This window comes from Streptopelia decaocto, assembly GCF_964273445.1.
Source record: "Streptopelia decaocto genome assembly, chromosome: 10".
Lineage (NCBI taxonomy): Eukaryota > Metazoa > Chordata > Aves > Columbiformes > Columbidae > Streptopelia > Streptopelia decaocto.
The window spans coordinates 2,767,816-2,791,990 of record NC_138665.1 but is presented as its reverse complement, the minus strand read 5'-3'; the positions used below and the strand labels follow the sequence as shown (position 1 = coordinate 2,791,990).

Here is a 24,175-nt window from a genome sequence, read left to right as displayed (position 1 = left end):
GACAGCATACTAAAGATTTGCCTGGTTTCTTAGAAGGACATTGAAATTTAGAGATACCTAAGCAAGACAGGACACTGGACAAACAAATGCTACCAGAGTTTTTTAAATGCTAACAAGGATGAAGCAGTGGCTTAAAGTACAAGAAGTAAGTAGAACCACGAAGCCCTTCTCGCATTTTCATAAACTACAACCACAAAATTGCAGTTAGTTTCTTTTTAACAATAATGATCCTGACAAAATCTACCGAGTCCGAGTAAATCACCGTCTTGCTTATTTTAGATGTTCCATTTACAGTTCATTTGTAGACGGCAGGGGATTTTCAGAAGTGAACTCTTGAAATCTGTATGTATTTGTATTACTGCTCTCAAAGTCCCAGAAGAACTCCTATATGTCCATTGTATAACATTTAAACTGTAGTTTCCTATACTTGCCTACATACTTCAGCTTCTTTAGCCCTATCTAAAATATATACAAGACTAATATCATCACCCGATTACTTTTAACGAGCTATAGAGAACCAGGTAATTTAAAGCACTCCATGCAGTCCATGGAAGTCTGAAGATACAGTCTTCCTTCAAGGATAAATTACTGGGTTTTTTTGTTCAGTGCAAAATATTAATTTCCACATTGTATGCTTTTACACAAGCCTTTCATCCTTCTCCCATTGCAAATAATATCATTCAGTTCAAATGAAGTAATTAAAGCATTGCAACTTAGGATATCTCTACACTTTTATGACAGCTGCATGCAGGCTCAGAACAGAGTAGCATGTTTGGTGTAACAGCTTGTTGAAATAAAAATCCCTTATGATATACTAGTTTGGGCTCGATACCATAGTAATTCAGCTTTTGGATTGGAACCAGTTTATTCCCACTGAGCACAGCGCATGCACCTGCCTGCAAAAGACATTTCTCTTCAAGAAACACAAAAAAGGGAAAGACATTTAGTTGGTTAAATACACTGCATGACTGCAGACTGTCTTTTAAAGAGTGAACAAACAAAACAAAAAGGAAAATTAAAAAATGTAGGCCAAGACAGAGCTACTTAAAGCCTTTCAGGAAAGAAAGCTGAAGGAGATGATGCATTTCATAAAGTCTGCCTGCACTTAAATTGCTGTGTTAGCTGTGATAATAGTTCCAGCTTCAGGACTATTAGAAATACTATGTGGGGGATCGCAGAAAGGAGCAGAGCTGAGGCTGGATTTCTGGAAGTTTACAGAACATACTGTCATGATTTTCTAAACACAGAATGAGATGTTGCTTCCCCACCTTTTAAAACTCCTTGGTTGTGTAGCACTGAAGTCAGATAAAAAGAGTTGTCAGCTCAGCTATCAGTCAATGTGATTTAGGTTTTGAAATTATCCCTTCTCACACATCCAGGAAGGCTGCCGCTCTAGGCATAACAAATTATGGTAAATTGAACTTTGGATGCCAGCGCTTAGCGTGCTTATGCATGCAAAACAAGCTGATAATCTTGAAAGGAGCAGGTGTAACAGTGTCACAGACTTTACAGGCAGGAACGCCCGGCTTTGCCCTCTCTTCGACAGTGAGCCAAGCTTATGGAACACTTTGGTTACTGCCAATATCATGGCGACCACAGGGAAATTAGAAAAAGCTGTATTTCAAAATAAGTTGACTACTCTGAAGGGTTTAAAATCTGAAGTCTTAGTTGGAGTGTTTTAAATAAATTAATACAGAATGCTTTATAAACTGTTGTATGTCAATGTTTATTCAATTAGGAGCTGGTCTTGCAAGGTCGAAGGATCTACGCCTCACTTACAGATGTAAAGCAAGTCGCATACACTCGTGAAATTCTGTAATTTCATGCTCCTTAACATTAAATAGTAAAGCCAGGTTGCTATAAAAAGGACATATAGAAAGGATGCTGGATGAAGGGTAAGAAATATGGAAGCTGCTGCTTAGTCTCAGCCTCTAAAGTCCTACTGTATGCAACCCATTTCCCTCTTCTTGGCCACTGTCTCCAAGATCACCAAAGTGTTCACAGCCAGTTCATCCACCCGAGAAGAGCTTCACAAGATTTCTCCAGACCTTGCAACACACAGAAGAGAGGATGTCTCGCTAGCACAGCTCTGAGATATTGTGCAGCTTTTCGGCTCTCCAAAAGAACAAACACAAACAGATCTACAGGTGCACCCCAGGCCAAATGTTTACCAGTTCTGTTCTTTTGTGAGCTGGGAATAAGATTTTCTCACGACCTTCACACATCAAACAGGGCAGAAACAATACTGTAAGAAGCAAGGAAGTGGATGCTGATGGAAGGCAAAGCACTACGGATTTATTAACAGGTTGTAACTTCACAGATTACGCATGTACAAGTTAAACAGCCACAGAGGTACAGCAGTAAAATTCAGACACAGGGCCCATCAATGGATCTGAATGTGTATATATTCACAACTCAGTGGATGGGAGGCTAAGTGGATAATTCACTAGGAAAGGAGCTGAAAATATAAAATACGACATAAGAAACCAAACAATGATCCCTTTTATTTAGCCCTTTGTTTTGGCAACAAGTTCAGGAATCTCCCAAACTGACATCTGTAAGAGCAAACACTGAAAGCCAGTTACTTTTCAACAGGAACAAATACTAAGTGATGTTCATATTAATATAAATACAGATGAATTCATTGTATTAAAAGCATCTGCCCCAAATCCTGACCAAAGAACAAAACAAGAAAGATTCAATAATATAGAGCACATTGAACTACCTCCACTGCTATGTTGACATCTTTTCCTGGGTATTCACACTTCATTTTTTAATTGTAACAGCTCTGTAGTAAAGGACCTCTAGTATAATTAATATCTAGCTTCAACTAATGAATCATATACTGCACATAGTTTCCTCATGGCACAACACAGTTATGATCTCTCATTTTCCAAAGGAAAGTCAAGAAATCTAGAAGTTTATAGGCAATCTGGGACAAAACAGACACCGGAATAGGAGAAGAAACTAGTCCATGCAGTAGTTCAGGACTCCTGCAAAATCCTAAAAAAATCATTCAAAGCAAAGCTGTATATTATGGACCGGAGCTGGCGGGTACCTGCAGCCTGGCTGGCTGCTTTGCACAGGCTGCCATCTCCAAACTGCTGCGAGTCCAAAATCTGGAGAACACATCAACAACCACCCATCACAGACGCAGCAGTGAACCAGAGTACAAACAGCCCACGAAACACCTTGCACAAAGTGACTTACTAACTGCTTTGCAATGGCTTACACATGTGGTTTTGTTGCTTTTTTTTTCCCTTAAAATAAAGCAGGTTATTTTTAAGCTGAGTTTTAAGTCCAAAGATGAATATTTGTTCCCTTTAGCTTAACAAGTCAATCAAGAAGCAGAGTACTGCTGGAAACAGAAGTCTGCTTAGCTACCTCTGCTTTTATCCTCCCTTCCTGAGTGATGCCTTCCCAGCCATAAATGCTATTCCACTGATAAAGCTAAACCAGAGTTCTATAAATACAGGTGAAACAGCAGCAAGGCAAACATACATCAGCAACACGAAAGCCCTGCTTGAACTGAATAATGTAAATTATTCAGGCGGCAAATGGAAATGCGTTACTTACAAATGATTCAGTCATCTTCTCTCTAGCACTGAAGTTAATAATTACACCCGTGCTGTACTGATTCAGAGGAGTAGAATAAGACTATGACCAATTTGTACACTGGATTTGAGTTCTTCAGGCATGTCTTACAGGTTTAGCAAACAATTAGACATGAATCTAGGGGAAGTGTCTCTAATTAGCCTACCAGAAACGCCAATATTTCTGCTAACAGCTTACTACAGACTTTTTATTATACAAAATTAGCAGTCAGAGAGGACAAGATCAGATCTATAATTCACATTTTGCTCCGTTCTAATGTTCTGTTCTGCTTCTCCAACAACAAAAAAATGTCAATGCAACAAGAAAACCCCAATTCCTGACTCAATACCCCAGTTCGATGGCCTCAGCCCCCTGGAGGTGTGTCCTGAATTAGATGACGCAGTCAGACCCATGGAAATTCAGCCCTCCCTGTCCGCTCTCCTCAGTCAAGAGAGGATTCACATCTGTCCACGACCACGTGTGTGCCACAGAACTACAAAGACATCGCTTTGAAATATTTTTGAAACAGGAGCTATATATTTTTCATGAAGGGTAACAAAATAATGTAACAGTGCTTTCTATTTCACTTTCCCACTTAATTCTGCAGTTGCTTGCAAAAAGAAAACAGAAGCTCCTGAAGTCCACAGGAAAGATAAGGGCTGGGAAATGAAATTAAGTCAAAGGGACGCAGCAGAGCTCTAGTTGGTAGCTCTTGGCTATGGACGTGTCTTGCCATAGGCGACAGCAGCTTTACCAAAACAATGAATCATATGGACAAGTCAAAATGGACAAGTATTTTCCTATGAGTTTCCAATCTTCGCAATGCTATAGGTGCCACATGAACGGTAAGGAATCGCTGAAAAAGGGACGGTGATCACATAAAGGAAATGCAACAGTCATGGGGCACAGGAGAGATGATCCGCAGCACAAAAATCTGGAAGTTATTTCAGGGAGGGGCATATGATTAAAGTTATAACTACATTACTGTCTACTAACGAGTTGAGGCGTGGAATTTAATTTTTAAAAAGATACTGGAGACGAGCGTCTGAGACAGAAAGGCAGAAACGCCAGTCCCTGTGCTACTGATTGACTAAGGGGTCTGAGAATGTCATAAACCTGTGTTTCAGTTTTCCAGCCTGAAGCGCAGATGATGACTAGAAGCACTGGTGAAAACTGCATATTTTACTACAAATATGTAAAGTACTGTACAATCACTACATATTAGCATAATCCTGAAGAACGTAGTTTCCCAAAGGGACTTTGTTAATGTAATTACATGTGTTTCTAAAGAAGGCTTAGGTTTTTCATATTCGCATCATGACAAAGCAAACAGTGATTTCTCTTACTGGAAATTAATTGAAGTAGATTATTAAACTGATTCAATTTTCAAATACAGCACCCAGGCCTTGTTTTTCCTGGGCTAGCTGAAGAAAAAAAAGTGAGATTGACAGTAAGTTTAGCCAAGCTACACATGCACCTAAAACACTGATGCTCAAAAATTCCATAACATCTGATTAAACAGCTACATAAGAAATTTGGGAGCAAGTTTAATACAATCATTTAGTGCCAGCAGCACTGCCTAACCTTTTCTGCAGAGAAATGAAACAAGTTCTCCACTTGAAACAAAAGCAGCAAAAGGAGAACCGGCTCCCCAAGAGCTACAACATTGTGAAAAGTCTCTTGAAAAAACCCACAGTGTTTGAGAAGGGGCACTAGCAAGCTATAGGTATCTGCTTAGCTTTCTGTCATCCCAACCAAAACGAAGGTAAGCGTGGGAGCAGAAATGAATGCAAGATTGAGCACATATAACCAAAGTCTCCAAAACCAAATCACGAGCACCAGAATGGCTGTATTCAGGTTTGGCTACATACTCACAGGAAAATGCGTTGCCTTACACTTGTCCTCTTAATCTGAGGCTCAGTCAGCTGATCTCAGGAATGCATCCAAAATATTACATGGGGCTGAGTCCATCACTTGCCTCTGGGGAGCAGAACTCCCCAACAAAGTCTTGATTCAGCCACCTCTCATGACCTTATTTTCACTTGTGTTTGTGATGGGCAATTAAAAATGCAAATTATATTGTCAAAAAATCTAGTGAGATTAGTAAAGTGTAAAGTTCTGGAAAATCTTCAGTGCTTCAAACTTTAAGATCAGGTATCCATTGCCACAAATTTAAAAAGAAAATAATCTCTTGTTAAGAGTGTTACTATGAAACTGCAAACGGATTTGTACAGAACCACTGCGGCTTTGTTCAACTGGATCGCAAGTTAATCAAAACCAGCAGCCAGTACCTACATGGAAAAGAAAGAGGAAAACCTTGCATGCTTTACACACGTGTGAAATCAGTCTCAGCAGGTTGGAAGACAAGAGCCCCTTTGCACAGGGCGACCGGCCCTCTGCTTTGCTACTGCTTCAGGTGAGATCTAAACCTGATGTCTGACCACTCAGAGCAATTAAGATGCAGGATTACGAAAACCAAAATACCAAAACTGAATACCCTCAGCTTGATTCTAAGTTGGATTTTGACAATTCAACCCCCTGTTATAGTTTATACTGACTAAACTCCTTACAGTAAGAATCTTTGTGAAATGTTTTGATGGCGTATCAAGTTGCAATATTTTCCTATGAGTCAGTGTGCTTCAGCACTAGACAAACCACTTACTGGCCTCTATTATGCAGCAATGTAACTTCATTAAAAATTCTGCATAATCATGCAATTATCAGTCTCCCCTTGCTAGATTTTCATTGGTAACATGGATGACACCCTGTTATGTGCATTCATGTGAAATGATTACAGAGCTTCTACAAACTGGTGTAACGACCTTTAAATTGAGCTCAGTTATCACAACAAACGACTGCGACCTGACCCAGAAAAATAATTTATGCTCGATAATTCCTTCATTTCCTGAAAGCGAGCATCCACCTGCCCTAAGCACATATTTCTGGGAGCTGACACATCCCCCGTGAGCTCTCCTTTCTGCAGCGAGCTCCCCACGCCTCTCCCCGCTCCCCGGGCCGGGGCCTAATCCCCCCGCAGAACCACGGACTCGCGGCCCGGCCGGCCCTGCCCGCTCCGCTCCGCTCCAGCCCCGCTCGCCCCTTCCCGCCGCGGCCCCGCCGCCGCCTCACCCGCTCCCGCCGCCGCCCCTGCGAGGCCGCCCCGCTCCGGCTGCGGCCCTGCCGAGCCCCTCAGCGCGGGGCCGGCGGCCCCGCCGCCCCCCCGCGGCTCTCACCATGGTACAGATGGAGGCGAGTCTCCGGACCGTCGTCAGTACTTCCATCCGCCCGCCGCGGCCCCGCGCCCCGCGGCCGCTGCCGCCGGCGCCATGTTGGGACGCAGCCGCCCAACTGACAGCGGCAGCCGGAGCCGCAGGTGGCGCAACCGCCAAACGGGGCCGGGCCGGGCGGTGCGGCGCTAAAACGGCGCCGGCTGCGCCCCGCGCCGCTGCCGCCGGGGTTCCCCCGGCCTCCCGGCCCTCCCCGCAGCCCCTCCTGGGCCCCTCGCTCCAGGCCGGCCCGGTCCGTGCGGATGGCAAGAGGTGCCTCAGTTCCCTCCCCCAGGGAGGTGGCTGGAGGCCCCGTGCGTCACCGGTGAAACGGCTGGAAGGTGCCGTTCTCACAGTGCCGGTGTTGGGGAGTTGGGGGATGTTGTCAAACCCCCCAGCGAGGGAAACCGCAGACACCTAGAGCACCGAAATGGTGCGTGCTGAAACTCTGTGTTCCCTGAGATGCTTTTCAGTGGTTGTGAGCACTCACAAATCCCAGAATGTCAGGGGTTGAAGGGCCCTGGAAAGCTCATCCAGTGCAATCCCCCCATGGAGCAGGAACACCCAGATGAGGTTACACAGGAAGGTGTCCAGGCGGGTTGGAATGTCTGCACAGAAGGAGACTCCACAACCTCCCTGGGCAGCCTGGGCCAGGCTCTGACACCCTCACCATGAAGAAGTTTCTTCTCAAATTTAAGTGGAACCTCCTGTGTTCCAGTTTGCACCCATTGCCCCTTGTCCTATCATTGGTTGTCACTGAGAAGAGCCTGGCTCCATCCTCCTGACACTCCCCCTTTCCATATTGATCCCCAGGAATGAGTCCCCCCTCAGTGTCCTCTTGTCCAGCTCCAGAGCCCCAGCTCCCTCAGCCTTTCCTCACACGGGAGATGCTCCACTCCCTTCAGCATCTTGGTGGCTGCGCTGGACTCTCTCCAGCAGTTCCCTGTCCTGCTGGAACTGAGGGGCCACAACTGGACACAATATTGCAGGTGTGGTCTCCCCAGGGCAGAGCAGAGGGGCAGGAGAACCTCTCTGACCTACTGACCACCCCCTTCTAATCCACCCCAGGTACCATTGGCTTCCTGGCCACAAGGGCCCAGTGTTGGCTCATGGTCATCCTGCTGTCCACAAATGGGTTTTTACAGCGATGCCCAGAGCAATGGTGGAGTCAGAGAGCGGTTTTGCACCAGTAATCCTTTGCTGTTCTGCAACACATGTCCTCCTTTCAGCAAAATCACAAAAAGGGCTCTTTCAGAGCACAGCGCTACAAATGACAACAGTGTCTATTGTAAACCCAGCAGGAAAAGGAGCGAAAAATGTTGCCATGTCACCATAAAGCACTTTGTGCAGTGCATACTCAAAGCAAATACATATCAGAGGAATGGAGCCAGGGATGGGTAGAAATGTTTGTCATTTGACTGATTAATATCTACAGAATTGTGTCAAACCTGAAAGGAGCCCGGCTTGTATTTCGTGCTAACTAGAAATGGAGCACTGTTGAAAAGTGCTGATGAAGTGGCTGGAAGTCCCCTGGTCACGCTGTGCGCCACACACACCATCACCGAGACAGGACAGTTTCCACACGCTGTTCCTTACTCCAGCCCTGACCTCGTGGCGATTTCTGCAGGGATGGAAGGATGGTTCAGTTTCCAAAGCACCAACTTTTTTTTATGAGGCCAAGATGTTTCTGTTCTATTTGAGTTGTCCGCCTGCAGCGATGTTCTCTTATACACATTGTACTTTCCACGTCATCTACTACAGGCTCCCAAGGGAGAGTATTTGGCAACCTAAAAAAAAAAATTCCTTACAAGATATGCTAAAAGTGAATAAGGACACGTGCTCCTTACAGGGTTTCCATGAACAGCAATGCAACAAAATTAGGGACAGGAAATACAGAAATAGTGGAATTTGTACAGAGTTTAACCGAACTGAACTATATATTTAAATTATCACTTCCCTTACATCTCAAAATAGAATCAAATATGATTTATCACAGCTGTCACAATAGTATCTGAGGACGCTTCCTTCCCCTTTGGCCTCAGGATCAGAACAACTTTGTGCTGGGTACAATTATGGTGCTAAAATAGCAGCCTTGTCCCCAGACAACATCTGCTGAGGTTACTGCTGGAGCATGCGGCTGAATTTTTAACACATTTTGCCCATGATCAGGCACCGTGCAAGGTGACATCCCAAGTGCCCAAAGAAAGACTGGCTCCTCGTGCAAATCACGTTGTGTTCTGTTCCTTCCCTGCCTCCTGCAAAGATGCTTTTTATTTGCCTTTCCCAACAATGAGGAAAAAGGTGGTGAAAATGCTACTTGTGTTTAGTGCAGTGTGAGAACTGGCCTTTGCGCCCCAAGTTTGCAGCAAAGAATGGTCAGACAAAGCTGCAAAGATGGATCTGTTGTTGTTTGAAATACGTTCAGGAACGGGGGACGTGTACATGAGCTGCCAGCTATGAGTTTTATCCCAGCATCTGCCAAAGCAACTGGCATTTCCCCAGCACCACCTTTGGCTTTTCTGCTCAGAAATGAGCTGTGCTTCTCCAGCCGTGTCACTGTAACATCAGTGTGCTGTGCAAAAACATCTGAGATGTACTGCAGGGAAATGTGACCATCGCAAATAGACTTTCACAAGAAAGATGATTTTTGCCAGTACTGGGCAGAAGGGAAAGAGTGGCAACAATCATCATTTCCCCAGCATGCTGGGATCTTAGCATGATCGCTGGCTCTGCTCATCTGTTACTCCTTTTGTAAAATGTATGAGGAATAATTACACCCAATTTTGAAAGCAATTTGACATCCTCATATGAAAAGCACTATGGTAATAGCAAATATTTTTATTTTTAGAATGCTTCATCTCTGAAGATGTGTAGGAGTGCCAACAACAATAAAAACAGAAAATCTTATTAAAAACGTAGCCCAAAGCAACACAGACCAATAAATAAATCTGTAAAAAAAATGGTGTGGAAATAACATAGTCTCTGTGCAGCATGCAAAGGCACATATCTTTGCGTGGAGCAACCCAAGGAGTGGTTAGTGAAATCTCCAGAATCATCCAAATGTTTTCAAAGTTGCTCTGAGTTTTGCAAACACTTTCCTTCTAAATTAAACTATTGTTTTTCCAAGAGAATTTGAATGTAAAACATGGTTTTCTTAGCTAAATATAAGTCCATTGTGCACAAACAATGACTATCTCTTTTAAAAACAATTCTTATTCTACATGCCAAGGGTTATACAATCTCAAATAGTGTGAATCCTTCTGCATGTTTTCCCTCAGTGAAAAGACTATTCTGACAATCTAGAAAATCAGACAAGGATCAGATTTTAAAACCTCTGGCTTTTACTCTATATCTTAACTTGAATTATTTCAGAATTAGAGCCTAAAAGTTGGGGGGGGAGAGGGGGGGAAGAGGGGCCAGAACTTGAGAATAGATTTAAAACTTTTGGAGAATATGCTGCTTTGTTATTGTTACTAAACCCCATTCTCTCTGGACAGAGGTTTCTGCGCACAGTGGAAACAAGCTTTGGTTAGAAGCACAAGAAGCCCAAGTACATAAGAAATTTAGATTGAACCATATTAGCAAAGGAACGAGAAATCAATTGGTCTGCTTCCAAGATGCAGCCTAAAACTGCTTTCACATTTGTTTTAAGCAACCAGAAGCCATCACAGCTGCCAAAAGAAGCAGTTCAACATTTCCTCCACCACGGGTCTTTCATTTCTGCCCCCACGCGTCTCCTCTCATGTCAGCACCAGCGTCCGTACAAGCACATGCGAAACAGCTTTTCCAGTCTCTCCTCCAGCTGCTGTCATCATTTCTGGTGCCCCGCTCTGTGCCTCTGCAGACCCTGCCACGTTTTTGAGATGCAGAGAACTGCGTGTTGCCCTGGCAACGGGGATGCTCTGAGGGTTTGTGTCAGCAGCAAAATGTTCCCCTATGACTCCTTCTCCGTTCCCCTCCCAAGGATACGCAACATTTAGTTGGCTTTTTTTGCTGCTGTTGTACTCTGAGCTGATGAGTGTGAACTGCCAGTGATGACTCCAAGGTCTCTTTCCTAATTTATGAGTGCCACGTCCAAGTTCAGCATCATTTAAGCATAGTTGATATTCATTTTCTCTGGATGCATTCATCTAGGCTAAAACTCACCTGCCAACTTTATGTGCACTCAGTCGCTTTTGTGAGAGCCTTCTGGTGTTCCTCAGCACTGGCACAACATTTGGTTACCCAAAAGGACTTGAACTTTTGTTTCTGTTGATTGTGTTGCCTCTCTTTTGGAGCAAGCCAGGAGATCTGTAGTCTTCTAGAAATGCCTTTGCTCATATGGAATATTCTCCATGATGTTCCTTAACTGACCTGGCATTTTTTCCTGGGTTGAAACTCTTCTGACCACCTAGAAGCTGATAGATACATTACTGTTAGTTTTTATAGGGGCACTCTTCAGATGAATACTTCTATATTACTCACTAACATATGCTTTTAATAGCAAATGGTAACAAAGGTTCTAACATCCTACACTTAGAGAGGCGGACAGTTACATACTGGTGGTAGCTAATCCCCAAATTTATAATGTGTCCAATCCAATAACACATTTCAAAGTGCCCTGTTAATTGACCACAAGATTTTGAGTATTTTCCTATTCCTCCTTTAATTTTCCCTGTTCTTACAAAACTTGTGTGAGATTAAAGCACCCTGGTAATGAAATTTCCTGGAAAACAAATCTTCTAGTCTGTGGGTGTTTGCAAAAATCTGGAAGCAAATTTACATTGGAAATTTGAAAACCATTCGCACAGGAACCGTGTCCCAAAAGACACATGATCCGGCAGCTCCCTCCCGATACCATGAGCTGGAGAGCCCTCCAGACATTTTGTTCCACCTCTTCATCAGCTGACTGTCATGATGCTCAAAGTAATAACACTTGGTGCTTACACAGCAACTCTACACAAATACTGCTTCAGAAGTAGTTTTCAGAGGGGAAGCAGAGTCTTAGAAAAGTGACACATCCATAAATCTTCTGCATCCTGTGCTTATTTCACCGGACTGTTGCACACCAAAGCTGGATTTTTCTAAAACCAGTTCACACTCAGCATGTCCTCTGTGATGCTGCCGTGGAAATCGAGATCATTTGACAACCTGGCGCCCGGTGCTTCAGGAAGAGGTCATAATCCAGAGACCTGGCCTGATTTCCCTTCCTCTTGTGCTCACTCGCAACCGTACCCCTCGGCTCTAAATCCTTCTGGGGAGAACTCGTGTGTGTGCCGTGATTAAAAGCGGTGGCGTGAAAGCAGCTGGGCAGAGAAAGTCTCTTCGGTGGCTGCAGCCTCTACATAATGACCAGTGACCCATGCCTACCTTCTGCTAGGGCTGTACAGAAGATGAGAAAAATCTGCATCCTCAGGTCTCCATGATCTGTGGGTGGATTAGCTGCGGTGCCACTTTCTGTTAATATCCCTGTCTCCTACACAGCGTGACAGAGCACACGTCTCAGAATTATGCTGCCCGCACCAGGCTCGCCTCTTCCCCCCGCTGCCTGAAGCTGCTCCTGCCCCTTCCAGACCTCTTTTGAGAAGTTTTTCAAAGTTGAATGCTCTAACTATATTTTCTGTACTTTAATTTACATCTGGTTTATATTATTTGCAGTTTTGCTTTATCCGGCTCATTCCCTCCCCACTGCTCTTCCCTTTTTCTTCCCGCCCCATTATCCTTGATAACTGAGAGCTGATTGCAGCCAGTGTACGGTTACATGCTGTCATCCCTACAGACCTCGCAGCCGCCAGCTGTCTTAAAACTATGCTGGGTTTTCCTATAGAAGTCATTCTTTCTTCATTTCCTCTGCCTGTCTCGCCCCACTGAAGGATACTGAGTCCTTCCGCAGCCTTCCCAAGTCTGTTGCCAGCCCTAAATTCACTTTTCCATGTTTGGAGAAACTGCAGGGTCCCAACCCAATGCTAACCCACATTCCAGTGGGCCATTAAGACTAACAACATGTATAAACCAGCAGATCAAATGTATCCTGGAGGATACACATGTGAGCTAGTATTTCAGAATAACCCACAGCTGCCTGAAAACTGGAGGGGGGTGTGTGTGAAATGTGTTTGCTTTCCTGAAGAGGAGTGTCCCATCAGCTTCAGCACTCTGAAGGGGCCCAACTGCAGGATACAATAGGACAGGGAGAACAACAGAGCATGGAGCTGGAGCCAATTGAAAATGCAAAGAAACTAGACAGGCAGAACGGGATTATTCAAAGTGGAATTAGAGCAGAGCACGGGGGTGGCTGTATCTCGCCGAAAACGCTGCCGGGAGGACTGTAAAACAGAGGAATCTCGTTTTAGCAAAGAGCCAAGGGCCAGCACATCAAACAGGCAGCGGGGAGATAAAGCGGGGAGCGAGTGGGGAGCGCGGAGGATGGAGACACAGCTCGGTGCCCGGCCGGAGGAATGTCCTGGGTTCCCTTGTGATTGGCTGGGGAACGGAGGAGTCAGTTTTCACGGGGGCTGATCAAAAAGTTCCCTTTTGCTTTCCCAAAGTTGCTGTCTGAGCAGAGGCATTGGGAAGAGGAGGCCAGGCACTCTAACATTCCGCAGGAAAGCGACTTAAATGAAATGAAAAGGCTTCTCTATCCAAGGATATACAGCCAAGAACTGACGCCGGGAAGCTGTTTTCCTTATTTTCTCCCCCAACTCCTCGTGGAGTTGAACGGCTCTCATTTCTGGCATGCGTCTCATCTCTCAGGATACTATGTCACAGTATTCTACTAACTTTCTCTTGCTCCCCATACCAGAGTATCCTGTATTGGACTGCGTGCCCAACAAAATCATCAAGCTGGTGGTACTGGGCGGCAGTAGCGTTGGCAAGACAGGTAAGTCCACAGGTGTAGCTCCACGCTTTTTCTTGCTGCTGCACTTACCAGCTAATTTGCAGCTCAGTTAGACCCAAGGCTGTGAAAATCCTTAACTGTTGCAGCTTGAACATTTTAATTATTTTCTTATTTTTTCCTGAAAATGCACTGAATAATTTGAGGGTTTGCATGAGCAGCCAACGTGAGGTGGCGGCTCAGAGGAGAGGGCACCGTGTTGGGAGCTCTGCACTCACCAATGGTTCTACCCGCTCCTGTGCAAATTATTTAACTGTGGCTAAATTTCCACACCCCAAAAATGGAGCTAATGGTTTTTATTCTCCTGTTGTAAATGTTTTATGCTCTGCAGAGAAATAACAGCGTACATGTGTCTTCCTGTATTGTTCTCCAAAGGGAAGGAGAAGAAAAGAGGATAAAGCAAGCGTTATTGCTTTTTAATATGTGGTTCATAATTTCAGATTATTAAGGCCAAATCTGTTTTACTACATCTGGGGTTACACAGCACTCAGCGAAACATCTGATTGGTTTGGATTTGAAGCAGACACATTTTCATATTATTTTTAAGTAGTTTGTTGCAGAGAGGTGCACAGTCAATTTCCTTTAAGGGTACTGAAGAGATGACCTGGTGGTATTCACTGTGAGAAAAATGATTATTTTAAATGAAATCTATTATAGAGTTATTTGCAGAACTAACCCTTTTATTTAGCTATTAACGAAGTGGTTTTGCAAATGATAAGGAATCTGCTGAGATGAAAGCACTACAGGAATGTAAGTTACTGTTGCCATGACAGGATTTTAAGTGTTGTATAGCGATCAAGAAAAAGGAAAATGTTCTAATCGAACAGCGTAAGACGGTCCCACAGGTTAAGATGAAGAAGGCCCAGGGAGCTGGAGCATGACCCATGTGTGCAGAGCACATGCAGTTTGTTTGCTGGATGTGATTAGGTACCGCTAATGGGTTCCATGAGGAGGACTGAGAATTTTTAAGGCTGGGAAGAACCATTACAGCCTCACCTCTAAAACACAGAGGTCTTAAGTGTAGTATTGGGATTAGGTTTGGTTTACTGGTTTGTTACTCTTTTTCTAAATTATTTCAAAGCAAAGGTCAGATTGTTATAGCTGCAATCTCAACAAGCAAACCTCCGTATTGTACGCTGAACAGCCACGTTGAATCTAAGGGGTAGTTTCCAACACAAGTTGCAAAAAACTCTGCATTAAATATCACAGCCTGGCCCCAGATCATATTCTGCGAGTGCTGAGAGGAGCTTTTGCAGAATAATGTATGAGCAATTCAAAGATTAACTTGGTCTCATATTATACTAACTCTTCCAGTAAGATATTACATGTGTTCTGCAAAGACTGATTTTGGTTCACATTAAAGACCCATCTTTTTTTCATTGTTTTACAGCCCTGGTTGTGCGCTTTCTCACAAAGAGATTTATTGGAGACTATGAAGCCAATACTGGTGAGTCTGCTTTCTACTGCAGTACTGCAGAGAGCTTGAAAAGAAATTTGCTCTCTTTTGTGACTGGTGCATATTACAGGAAAGCCAGGCAGTGTTAGATGTCCATAAGGTGCATATTTTCAGTTAATAGCCTCAAGCTATGAAAGCAATAAATCAAAGGCTCATTATTTATGATCCTTTTAGCTATTTTTTGTCCAACTTGATGGAAAAGGATCCGAGTAAAAGGTTTGCTTGGAGACATACCTGTACTAAAACGCAGACCCAAGGAACAACTTGCATATCGACTAAACCGCAGAAACCCAACGCTGCTCCCTCTGCAACCCCAGGGAAGCCAGAGGAATTCCAAAGTGCGTAAAAGGCAGTTCAGAACTTTTCCTGTGTATTCCCTTTTTTCAGCGGCTTTTATGGGAGACTTAAGGGAGATTTCTAACTCGAAGTCTTCTTTCCATGATATAAGCAAAGTGACCATGCAAACTGCTTCTACTGCCTTTCTTGTTTAATCCAGACACCTCAGAGGACGCGTTCCTGTGAGCTGTTTAATTCACAGCCTCTGTTCCAAGAAAGTGCCAACCACACTGGCCAGTGTTGTAGAAAGGATCTACGTACACCATGCCTACCAGCACATCCCGCACGTAGGCCGTCTCCCAGGTTTTGGGTGAAGGAGGACAGGATTTAAAGCAGTGATGGCTTGACTTTGGAGACACATGCTGTATTTCTAACGATGAGTTAGGAAAGGAGATGGCAGACACCTTTGATCTCTGCCTGTCTGACAAAACACAATCTGAAAGCTCCTCCTTACAGCTCTCACTGACCCTAAGTAACCTTGAGGGTTGGCTGCGCTATTTCTCTTTCTTTTCCTTCATCTCTTCCATGGGAGACTGTATATCAAGTTAGACTTCTGAGCTTTGCAAAGAATTGCTGCCAGAGACATTACTGAGATCCACATGCTTTTCTCATTAAGCTAGCAGCCCAACAGCCACGCTGTAGAAGAAACAAATAGGCCAAAAATAAGAAACAGGTGGCAGTGTATTTGTGATCATTCAACCATGCTTCTCCTTCAGCTGGCTATAAGGCAGAGCACAGTCATCTCTGGAAGTACCTGTGTTTTTTTCTGCAACGCATTACAGAGTGGAAATAATACGTTGTCTGGTCTTGGCTTCCCAGAGAACAGTACCACCTTTTCATCTTAAAATCTGATTTTTTTTAAAAAACATCTCAGAAGGGCTCTATCACCTCACAGAGTCAGTATTAAAACATAACATGGTAATGCTAGATTGAGTTAGAGCAAACTTTGCCATACGAAATCTCTTTATATTGTAAATGTTTCTATGAACACAGAAGCAATGGCATTATTGTCACTGTCCTCCTGTTAATCTGAATTCCTTACTCTCCAAGAGATGGGATTTCTCTACATTTGAGGTGAAATACACTGGTTTAGATGTAGCGGTGACAATTGTATTTGGACAAGACTGAAAGGCTGCACTCAACAGCTGTGGATATTGCATTTCTTCACACAGCCGTGTGACTTGTATCAAGTTCCAAAGAAAAATGATGATGGCATCAATCTCTGAAGCTGTCCTTGTCACAACCATGGGTAGTTCATAACATCAAAACTTAAATTTTCATCATCACTTAACCCGTATTTTAGTAATAAAGTTCAAGCCCAGAATAATGATGGTCTTACTAGAGCTGGATCGATCCTAGATGTTTTGAACTTGCACACTGAATGTGTGTCATTCAGATAAATCAGAAGTCAGATTCTAAGTGTCCAGTGATTGGGGATTTCAACCAACCCCTGACTGCTAAGGTCACACAAATCCCAAACAGCATCTGGGTGTTTCGTGTACAGTCACTCTGTGTCCAAAACTGGAATACATTTCTTTTTTAAAAACTTTCCAAGAATAGGAAGAGGAAACAGATCAGAGCTTTTACAGGCAACACCTTTAATCTTGGTTTAAGATTAAAAATATATGCAGTTCACATTTTAAGAAGTTAAAAATATGGACTGAAACCCCGAATGGGATTTATGCACCCAGTTTGACTATTTAATTCAACACAAGGTGCCACCTTTCCCAGATACCACCCTAGCTATACATCCAAAACCTCCAACCACACAACAAATACAAAACTGCTTTACTGAAGTAAACAGCCACACAACCGCTCTGCTGCCGTCCAATTCTCTATAAGCAGGTACGTATCAGAAGCCCCAAAAATCTGGATTTCAACACTTCCACTTTACCTTTATGTTCTCTTTCTTGTTATAATCACTGACTCCTATGATCTTACTTTTTCACCAGGTGCTTTGTATTCAAGGAAGTTCACCATAGATGGGGAACAGATCTCTCTACAGGTGCAGGATACTCCCTTTGTTTCACTGGAGGTAAAACATCTGCTCAGTGCATCGGTCCTTCCAGCACAGTTACTGTCTCTTGTTTGTTGCCAGCACTTCTGTAACTCCGCTTTGGGCTCAAATCTAAATGCATACTAACGGGGGTACCTTAAGCCCTGCCAAAATGAGCCCTTGAAGAGCTTAAATCAGGCTCCTTTAAGAGTGAATTAAAACAAATCCATTTAAAACACATTACTGCCTCCAAAGCCTAAAGAGCTGTAAAATCATAGACTGGCTCACTCCTGCCAACTCCTTTATTGTTTTATTTCCTGTCAAATGGTTTCTGTCCTTGCATGGCAGAAGACTCACCTGCCTACAAGACCAGCTGGCTCAGCTTAGACCTTTCTACACATCCAGAATCTTTCTTCTCTAGAAAGGTGTTTCTTTGCAAAGGAACAGGCCTTACAGCAGTTATTATTTCCAGCCAGAGTGTTTTTCAGTGGTCTCTTTAATGAATTTATTTATTTTATTGTTATTTCATTCATTCCTTATATTAAAGGTGTGAACATTTACCTATACCCCTTTCTCTATACATGTTCTAGATTTGATATTTGACTAGGAACCTGTTTCTAGAAATATCTTTCCAAGCAGGATCTAAGATTAAGATGTCTTTTTTTGAAGATCTGCTTTGCATGCAGAACAAGTGCATAAAAATAATGTCAAAGCAGCAGGAAATGTAGTGAAGTTTGTTTTTACATGAATGGTGGAAATCTCATGAGAGAAATAATTCCCAGAGAAGAGCAGAGATTTCATGATAAAATTAGGTACACTCTTGTCACCATCAAACATGGGCTCATTTCTGTGCCGTAAAACTCTTCCACCCTGAGCTTCCAGAATAGAATAAGCAAAGCTCCCACAGCTTCAGTTTCCATTTCCATTTTCTCTGATGCCTGAAAGTAGATTTAAGCAGAAATCTTTGACAAAGTTCCACGCTCTCTGCTGCTGCTGGGGGTGCTCAGAGCAGTGGAGAGGACCCCTCATTTACTCTGGACACTAAAATGCAAACAAAAGCTGCTATGAAAGTCCTCCAAATATTCAAGTAGGACTTAATACAAAGGCTATGCCATCTTGCTTCAAGAAGACCTGCAAGGAGAAGCTGTTGGTGGTGATTAGGCACAATTGGGACTGCCTGATAACAAAGGGAATCCCCCCCTTTCACACAAGAAAAGTGTTTATTTTCCAGTCTTTCTGTTTTAGTCAAGACTGTGCCCTAAAGTTCTGTGACTGTAGCCAGAACTCCTTAAAATTTAGTAATGGCAACACCTGAGGTTTCTTAGTCAGAAGCAATTTTAATTTAGTTAGGGAGGAGTTTTGTTTTTTAAGTCCCAGTCAAAGATCTGCACTGTTTCAATAGTTCCCACAGACACACTTATCTTTGCCTTATCTCTCTTTGCATCAAATCATGTATCTAAAATCATTTTAAGGGACTGTTCCTGAACAGGACTTGTTAAGTCTGTGGACAGGTTGGATTTTCTGTTTAAAAACCTTAAGGAAGAGAATTTCTTGTGCTCTGCAGGCTGAGCACAGCATTTCAGGAGGAAGTCATGTGGAACCCCTCAGGATTCTAGCCACATTGGAAATGTGAATGTTTAAGAGAGAAACAGAAGCAAACAGATAACTGATTTTGTTAGGCCATTCATTGCTGCTTGGTCTATACACGGCAAATGACTGTGTGTTGCAAAATTCATTCTGGAGCAGAGATTTCCATTTAAAAAGTAGCCCATTAGCCTTTGATTTTCCTGAATAAAGCATTCCGTTGGGGATTATCCATCCATCTCACTGCTGGGTGGGCCTAGATGGAGTAACTGAGAATTTCTGCTCATTAGGGCTGTCTGAATGTACACCTTCTCCAAAAACATTTTCAGACGCTTGCCAGAGCAATGAGTTCTTTTTCCCCCATGAAAGGAGTTTGCTGGTGAAAAGAGGCTAGCAGGACACGAAGGGTGGCTAATTATCTACAGATTGGATACAACCCAGACACCAACAGCGCAAATTGCCCTTCTTCCCACAGCCGGCCCTGTCCTGGCTTGAGTTCACTCTCATTAGCCTTTCAAACAAGGCTGCTAGTGAGGAGCCCTCTGATTCCATGTGCAACTCTGTTGGGGTTTGGGGTTTGAGGGTTTTGGGGAGGGAGAGGAGCGATAAGAGCATCTGTTCAACAATTTCACTGCTAACAGGATTTAGTGTTAACTGTGAGCTGGCAAGGGCAAAGAACTACTAGGTACAATAAGCCAACGTCTCTGTGGGCAATACTGAAATATTTATGAAAGGCAGTTAGTTAGCAGAACTCCTGTTGACAGTTGTAAGCCTGATTTATACTCTGAGCCTTCAGAAATTCTGCTTCCTTCTTCCCACAAGCCTTGTCGCTCATCCTTTCTTTACTATCCGATCTACCATAGAAGAACTGACCGGCTTTACTCATTCTTTTCCACCTCTGCTTCTTGAAGTTAGGCTTTATAATTCATATTTAGGTGTCTAAATAAAAGTGATCTGTTTTGGGAGATTGCTGAGCACATGCAAATTCTGTTAAAATGAGTGTGAATGGCTGATATATATTCTATAGGTAAATAGATAATGGAACATATGTTCTAATAGTCTTACTGAAGTTGTTGAAGGTTTCTTGAATAGAATTTAGCAATAATAATAAAAGTCTGGGCTCTATATCCATGATGTTGAGCTCCCCCTAAAATACACAAGAGCCACTAATTCCTACCAACTTCATCAAGAGCTGAATAGTGAATATGCTTAGGGCCTTGATGGATATGGAAGAAATTACAAAGTTCCAGAAAACCTGTAGTATTGACAGGAATGTCAGTTCTTACAGACTGAGCATACTGGCAAGAACTGAAGCAGTGATCTCCCTGTCTCGTTGGGTTACACACCAGCACGGATAACAAAGAGTAGAAGATTAGCTGAAAATAGCTTCATCTTGAAAGAAAGCTGATGTCTTTTCAAGCCCCACGCTATTGTATTCAGTTTTATATTCCCAGCGCTGGTGATTGTTATGGCTGGCTGAGTAGGAGCAGTGATAGACTGAACAAACCTCTGAGCAGCAAAATAATAATGTAAACCCATTGCTGCTCTACAAATGAGCAATGAGATTTCACCTCCTTTTAAGTTCCAGGAATTGGTGATTTGTAACAAATTGCTCTCTCAGAGGAGCTTTGCCTTTGACTATCTGGACACCTACATGGTAGGAAAACCTGTCAGGCTTCACCAGAGTAAGTGAGAATCCTCGTCCGTGGAGACATTGAGCACAGAACTTGAAAAAAACCCTAAAAAATCACCTTGGGGGACAACAGTTCATTTCCAGCAGTGTGACTACACTGCTGAATTTGATAAGGCTCTTACGGTGCTCATCATTATTTTATCCACAATGAAAGCGTGGGTTTCTGTCACACTGATTTAGCACAACAGAATACAGAACAAACTTTTCAACATGAATATTTTGGCTGTTGTCTTATTTTCAAGCAATTTGCTCTGACCCCTCTCCACTCCCGTACAGCTTACCCATCATCACGTTACTGTCACAGTGGAGATTTCTCCTGTCCCTGGTAGATTCCCCAGTGGTCAGAGGGGTTTCTGCCTGTACATTGAGAAACAGCCACACGTTAAAACAAAGCTCTGAGTAGCTAACAGTGCTATACGACTCTTTGCTCTGTCTGCTCCCGTTTCTCAGTTTTCTAATCTCACACCTCTCGGTTTTGACGGCAGGATGACACTGACAGCATCTGCTGCCAAGAGCAGATAAACCGTTCAATCTACTGGGCGGATGGCTTCGTTTTTGTTTACTCCATCACAGACTACGAGAGCTACCGAGTCATCCGGCCCCTGCACCAGCACATCCGCAAGATCCACCCTAACGCCAACATCCCCCTGCTTCTGATGGCGAACAAAGGAGACCTGCTGCGAGCCAGGCAGGTGTCCTCCAAAGAGGGACTCCAGCTGGCCAGTGAACTGGGAGGTACTTACTACGAAGTCTCAGCCCGAGAGAACTGCGAGGGAGTGCACGAAGCCTTCCAGCAGCTCTGCCAGGAGGTCAGCAGGATGATCGGGAGCTGCAATGGAGAGAAACGAAGAGGCCTCCACCTCGTCCGGCCCAAGTCCCCAAATATGCAGGACTTGAAGAGACGTTTGAAACAGGCTCTGACTTCCAAAGGGAAATCTGCCACGACGCTTTGATGGAGCCCACAGAAATTGTTTTCCGCAGCCCTGAAAAAAAGCAAAAAAGGCAAGAAAATAAGCTGGTCATAAGGGGCACCACTGAAATTCAGCAAGCAGGTTGTGTGAGAGGCTCTTCCGTGTTGTCTTTACATCTTCCTTAAAAATCCCGTGCTCATTCAGCAAAGGAACCTGCAGAATTTGCTCCTTGGGGTGAAAGTTTAGAAACTGCGATTTAAAAAATAGGTTGTCCTAAGTAATTTCCTTTTTGAAAGGGACAAAGTCAAATAGTCTAGGATTACAATGTGGGTTTTTATTAATAAAAATCATTCAAGTCTACTTTGAAGAGAAGTGACTTCTCGTGGGGATGGCTGTAAGCTCCAGCAAGACAGGAGGAGAGTGATGTGAGCTATACTGAGCAAGCAAAATTTACCAGATACGCCCAGTCACAAGACTGGAAAATAAAGGCAAAAAGTAAACGAAGAGCATAAATAGTGAAAAGTAGTGATTGAACGCTTCTAAATTGCAGTTTAGAAAGTGTTCTTAGAAACTTGGGGAGTGATTTGTTCATATGCAAGCTTTGGCCTCACAGTGTCTCTTCAAAGGGAGATTTAAAAAAAATCACTATTTTTTTAGATTATTTTTCTTTAAATGTATATTGACTATTTCTGAAAGTGATTATATGGACAAAATACGTACTTGTAGCAGCATTTTGTAGGCATACTTCTAATTTTTGTATAGGTTTCCTACATATCAACAAGAGAGAGAAAAACAGAGCAGTGTGGTTTAAAATCTGCAAGACAAATGGACTGTGTTAAAGAAGAGCAAGGAGGTGACCTAAAACTATTTAACTTTTTCTTTTTTCCAAACTAGTTAGCTTTCGAGTTCAAGATGCTGTTTTAAAGAAACAAGGTCATCACATAAACTAAATTTAACTCATTAGTGTGTTTTTTTTTGTTGTTGGTGGTGTTTGGGTTTTTTTTTTAAGAAAAAAATGATTGATGATGCCTGAAAATTCTGGCTTTTGGAAATCATGCTTTTGTCATTTGCCTTAAAACCAACCTTTACTCAATACCTTGCAATACATCCAACTCACCAGTCTCTCAACACGCATTTCATGGGCAGCACGTCCCTGCGTTGTGTCTCAGCACGTACCAAGGGGTTGGAAGCTGCATCCTGTGAGCTGCCGTGTTTAATGGTGACAACAACGCGAAGCATCCATCGTGCTGTTCCCAAAGCGAGCGGGAAGAAACTGGCTTGGACCCCGCCCAAGTCACGAAGGAACAATCTTTTCTTTAAACAGACCCTCTGAGCGATTCACAGGACCATGAAATGAAGGAGAGCTCAATGATTTACACTCAGGAAGGCAGAAGGGGAAACCCTCATTTGATGGATACAGAAAAACACTCCCAGCTGTGCTTTCAGCTGGCAATGCTGAGCTAAATCAACCTTTTACTCATTATGAGCAGCAAAAATATAAGCTGAGGCTGATGAGTATTTATATAGATCAGGGCTTGAAAATGTATTTTATATTTTTCTTGTCCCTTTATTAGACAGCTCTAATAATGGTTTTCCTTATCACCTGGATTTGCTCTATCTGCAGCTCACTTTCTGTTTTATTTATTGTTTTCCACAGCTGGTCATCTGAGAACACAAGTTCTGATTAACTTAAATGGCTTTTGTTCACACAAAAGAACTGGGTTTTTTTAATTAGTTTCAAGTGGTAGTAGGAAGGGAAAAAGAAAGCTAGATCATCCAAACAGGGACTCAAACAATAGCAGGGGATTTCTCCTTTAGCTTATGTCTAATTAACAATTTGATGTTTGAGCAGTGTCATTATTCACTGCAGGTACTTTGATATGGCATTTATTGGCACAGAATTTCAATATTTTAAATTACTAATAGCATAGCTCAAATATCAAATCTAAAGATTCATAACACAAAATAGAGCAAAATGTTTGCAAGAGAGAAACAAACTGAAAATTGTTCACGCTGGAAAAATGATCACTAATTTTGAATAGCAAGCAAATATTTTACCATCCCAGTACTGCACAGCAAGGGCTAAATTTGCTGACATGTGTTTTTATAAGAGCCTCAGAGAATTAGGTGATGTAGCTTGTTAAATTTTTTGCAACTTCCTCTTTCAACTTGAACCCTTTCTTATTTGGGAAGAAAGTTCAACAAATTTCAAACCTGTCAATGTTTTATTTTCAACAGTGATTAATAAAACATGCAAGGTCTTGCCTGAGTAGCATCTAAAATAGCTCCTTTACGTCTCACATCTTTAAATGTTCCTTGTTTATACTATAAATATATTTTTTTCCACTTCTATAACCTAATACACCCTGCTTTGGAAGTGTACACAAGTATTCCTGTGCTTGTACTCCTACATAAGGATGTATTTCCATGTTCCTGCAGCACTGGTGGGGGACAAATAAAATCTACAT

At 42.9% G+C, this 24,175-nt stretch overlaps 2 protein-coding genes and 1 long non-coding RNA gene across 4 annotated transcripts in view; 1 reads left to right on the top strand and 2 right to left on the bottom strand.

Annotated features, from left to right (window-relative positions):
* LOC309444350 (ubiquitin carboxyl-terminal hydrolase 12-like) overlaps positions 1 to 6,990 on the bottom strand; it is a 33,513-nt gene extending 26,523 nt beyond the window's left edge. The window contains exon 1 of one of the 2 annotated variants that reach the window (XM_082062095.1): positions 6,828 to 6,990. In XM_082062095.1, the coding sequence (XP_081918221.1) occupies positions 6,828 to 6,875 (48 nt within the window). In that variant the 5' untranslated portion in view covers positions 6,876 to 6,990. The remainder of the gene's footprint in view (positions 1 to 6,827) is intronic. The other variant, XM_082062096.1, reaches the window with a different exon arrangement.
* Positions 6,991 to 10,780: 3,790 nt separating this feature from the next.
* Positions 10,781 to 21,636, bottom strand: LOC309444246. The gene is made up of 3 exons (XR_014184974.1): positions 21,540 to 21,636; positions 21,078 to 21,153; positions 10,781 to 11,257 (listed from the first exon to the last, which is right to left on the bottom strand). It is a non-coding gene; the product is annotated as an uncharacterized lncRNA (long non-coding RNA).
* LOC309444245 (ras-like protein family member 11A-like) lies at positions 13,166 to 22,711 on the top strand. Its single transcript, XM_082061909.1, has 4 exons — positions 13,166 to 13,716; positions 15,122 to 15,178; positions 17,476 to 17,558; positions 21,282 to 22,711. Exons 1-4 carry the CDS (start codon positions 13,572 to 13,574, stop codon positions 21,747 to 21,749), a joined length of 753 nt encoding a protein of 250 aa, XP_081918035.1. The 5' UTR covers positions 13,166 to 13,571; the 3' UTR covers positions 21,750 to 22,711.
* Positions 22,712 to 24,175: the final 1,464 nt, after the last annotated feature.